This window comes from Cariama cristata, unplaced genomic scaffold, assembly GCF_000690535.1.
Source record: "Cariama cristata isolate BGI_N322 unplaced genomic scaffold, ASM69053v1 scaffold3615, whole genome shotgun sequence".
Taxonomy (NCBI): domain Eukaryota; kingdom Metazoa; phylum Chordata; class Aves; order Cariamiformes; family Cariamidae; genus Cariama; species Cariama cristata.
The window spans coordinates 1-4197 of NW_009616787.1; the positions used below are offsets into that span (position 1 = coordinate 1).

General features: G+C 40.4%; 1 protein-coding gene across 1 annotated transcript in view; it reads right to left on the reverse strand.

Annotated features, from left to right (window-relative positions):
• Window positions 1–3140: 3140 nt before the first annotated feature.
• The window catches only part of DNAJC6 (DnaJ (Hsp40) homolog, subfamily C, member 6), a 24443-nt gene continuing 23386 nt past the window's right edge, over window positions 3141–4197 (reverse strand). Inside the window, 1 exon segment of the mRNA XM_009700287.1 lies at window positions 3141–3881. Coding sequence (XP_009698589.1) covers window positions 3780–3881 — 102 coding nt within the window. The 3' untranslated portion in view covers window positions 3141–3779.

The following is a 4197-nucleotide window of genomic DNA, read 5'->3' on the forward strand; positions in this document are numbered from 1 at the left end:
GCCTCCAGTCAGGCCTTGGGGCGGGCGTTTAACATACGCACGCGCAGGCATACGTTTGTGCATACGGTGTGTAAGTACACGTATGTATGTGTGCACAGGCGCGATTTAAATACATCAGTAGAGTTTTAAAGAGCCCCCGCCCACCAGCCAGTGCCATTTTGCAGGCTACTTCTGAAAATCTCTGCTTTCACCCCAGAAAATGGGCCCAGGCACCCGCTTGTCTCATACAGGGCCTTCTCGGGACCTGCACCGTCCACCCTTCTGCTAATCCGCACCGAGAAGGGCGTAGCTTTTTTTAGAGCAGTAGTTTTCAAGCCTCGGATTTGTTGAGATCCCATTTTTGACCCAAGCACAGCCTTCCCGAGGGAGATTTTCATAGAATCACAGAATCATGATGGTTGGAAGAGACCTCAAAGATCATCAAGTCCAACCGTATATATTTTACACAGCCCTTCGGATCCCCCTCCCCAGGGAGGTTTTCTTTGGATATGTCCCATCTCTGCCTCTCAGCTCTCCTTGTTTCATATCTTTTTTTCCCAGTTTCATATCTTTTTTTCCCAGTTTCATTATTAATTTGAAATAATCCAGAGCCAAGAAGGCTGCCTAATTAAAACGGCAGGCTTAAGTAGCTAAATGCTTCAAGTGAAAATTTTGTTAGGTGCCACATTTGCTGACTTGCTTGGCTGCGGTCTCTGAAGCGTAGTAGCATAAGAATAGCAAGTAACAAGTCATTTCCAAAATGTCTTAATTTGGGAAAACCACCTTGGAACGCCAACCTGTGAATTACCTCACGGCATTAGCGACGACTTTAAAGAGGCAATAGTGACACGGCCAAGACACGCCGCCCGCATCGAGGGAGCAGGTGTAGGATTTTAACATCGTGCTCTGGTCACGGTTTGTGAGCAGCAATTGCACTCGGCATTTCTGGGCTTATTTTGAGACAGAAAATGGTGTAAAGACCCTTTCACCGTACCCTCCCCACACTGTAAGAGCAGAACAGATCCTTTGGCTGTCATCAACAAGCAAAAAAAAGCCCTAGGAGTTTCAATACAAGCTTACAGCTTGGTACAGCTGCTGCTAATGCAAACAGCTTTGGACCTACAATAAATATACAAATATGCACCTGGCTTAACTTGTCTAAAAAAAATCAAAACAGAGAAGCAAGTTAAGTTACCATCTTATGTTTCAGCTGGGTTGAAGGGTTTTTCTCGTAAGCACAAAAGGCTCCATCTTTTCCCATTGCAATTTTTCTCTAAATTAAGCCCTTACTGTTCTTACAATCTGCTTGCAATAATGGGAACTGGCTTCTTCGTGTCCCTTGTTTGCTCTTGAGGAAATAAAAGCTCTAGAAAAAAAATGTATTTGACCCTAGAGCAAGTAATTTATGGCCACCTTTATGTGTACTGCACATAACTCCCACCCAACTCCGTGCTAAAGCAACAGACAGAGGTTTTAGTCATACACGTAAGGTGCTGTAGACCAAAGAAGCCTCCATTTACCGTACACGGATTTGTTGTTCCTTATCCAGCATTTACAGAGAAGTTACTCTGAACTGTGTCTAAAGCAAGAAGGTAGAGGTTTGAGTTTTTTTCCCCCCACAAGCACAAAACATACCTGAATATGTTAATTTGAGCTTTTTAATGTATATACAAATGTTTTAGACCAGTCACAATTTCATTGAGTATATACTGTATTTACAAAAATTACAATAATTTAGTCAAACAGTAAACCTGAACATTGATAACCTCTGTCACTACCAGATATGACAAGAATATATTTTTTTTAGTTAACTATTTTGATATACATACGTCCTAATACTTTCATGCATCCATAAAAACATTAGGGATGGAAGTAATCAAAGCTTGAGTGGGGTAGGGTTTCTTTTGGTAGATAAAGTTTAATGATGGATTTGTATTTTGTGAACGTATGAGTCTCCAGAGTTATGTGCCGTGACAAACTCGATACAAAGCCAATGTAGTTTTCATCATTAAAAAAAGTACGTTGTAGTAATGAGATCCTTTTTATTATATAGGCATAGGTCACAATATCTACAAATGTGAATGAGAAACAATAAACCAACAAATCACAGGAACATGATTCACATTCCAGTTATCTCTTTAAATAAGACAAGCACATACTGGATCAAAACATTAATAAATAACATCCAGTTTGTTACTATTATCTTAAGGTCTTTTATATAAAAGGAGACCTATGTGTTGGTGTCACATTTTCAATTAATGGTAGTAAATAATGGACCAATACAACAAAAGGATGACTTTTATACAGAAAGCCATGTACTTTGACACACTGTCTTTGCAGTAGAAGTTTTGCCACTTGAAAATGTAAGTGCAACAACAAGTGGATTGTCTTTAAAAACCACCAGCTTTAAAGACTCGCATCAGATGGCAACCTGTTTCTTAAGCAGTAAATACAAATTATTTCCTGCCCATCTTCTGACTATACCTGCTCTTTCAAAGCTCAAATACAGATACAACATGTTGGTAAACAAACTGCTAGCTTTAGTTATTCTACAAAAGGATTTTGCCAGAATTTGGGGTGAAGAGTGGAACTTGCTTTTTAACTAGGAAAGATGCTTCAGCTTTAGCATCAGAGATATTTCCTTGTGATATTATTGCTTTGGTCCAATATAAACTCTTAAGATAATCAATTTGCACTGTATTTACCTCAAAAATCAGACCTGGTCCACAGATGTCTACGAGACAGCTTGTACACTGTGATCTGAAAAGTGAAGTTGCAACAGGTTGCATCCTGCCAAGAGCCTTTGCCAAGTGCTCTGGAGCTGATAAAGGCATAGAGGTGATACAAGTGGGCTGGAAAAAGTCTTCGGAATCCTCAGGAGGGGAAGTGTTAACTATAGACCGGGAAGTTTCTAAAACTTCGCAGCAGAGTTTTAGTTTGTTGATATTTCTTTTGTTGGATGGTTTCAAGCTATTGATGAGAACTTCATGCGAAATGCAGTACATGCTCATTCCTCACATTTACAAAATTCACCCTTCCCCCCCCAATTCCCTATTCCCCCTGAACTGCTGTTTAACAAACCAACAAGGTGCTGTTTAACATCAATTACTTGTTGCTTGTGTTAAAAGACACTTGCTTCATAATGCTGAGGAATTTCTCCTGCACATTTCACTGCTGGACTGTGAGGTGAAGTACAGTATTAATGCATAAAGCAGCAGTCAGCTACCACACTGATCTAACCCCGGATTCAGCTTTGTCTCTATTCAGGCATACTATACTGTGTGAGCAACTAAGCAGCAAATGGTGACTGTTAGAAGTGTGCCTAAACCACATCTGAGCACTTAAATTTGTTGAAGTTTGATCCAAACCTAGGAAGAAAGTACATCGAAGTTTGGGCTTCACCGCCAGTTATTGAACTCAACTGAAGTGTTGCCATACCACAAAAAAAAAAGTGCAGGAAATTCACCAGCTACACTGTGTCAGAGACAGAACAATTCCACCTTTTCCCAAAATGTGTTTTCTCTCTCACCTCTCTTGAATCCAAAGAAAAATACAAAAGTTACAAGAAACTGTAACCCCGTGGCTCTCGTATGGCAAGCCAGGTGGCTAGAGTTCCTCTGAGCTCAGGAGTCTTGATACGAGTATAATGAAACCTTTCTCTTGTTCTTCATGATAAGTATTAGGCTCTTAGTTTTCTGAAACTTCTGAATTTCCAGCCAGAGTTTGGTTGATCTGTGGCATTTGTGACAAGAGACAATATAAGCACTAGCACAGGTCTGTAGTGGAGACTGAGAAAGTACCTAATACAGGGGTTTTTGTCCTTGGTTTTCAAATTCTGACCATGCATCGTTTAGCTCCATAAATATCATCTTTGCATATTGTTCATACGGCTGCCCAGTAGCCTGGAATACAAACAGAAAGAGGGATATCACATCTACCAAATCAGACTACAAAAGGTTGACATTTGAGCAGCTAGGTTCTCAAGCAGTTATCATCCGCTTTCCACGAATCGTTTTCTCTTACTCTTTGACAAGAATAAGCTACTCTTGAGGGCTGCTTACCTCGTTTACAGCTTAAGGATTTTTTTTGGCTTTTCAGCATTTCTGCTCCTCAGAGCTGCTAACCCCCCTGGAATGTGATAAAGCACTGCCATCCCAAGGGCAAAAAAAATTAAGCTAGGCTTTGCAAGAGGCATTTTACCTGCACTGAAGGGAAAGA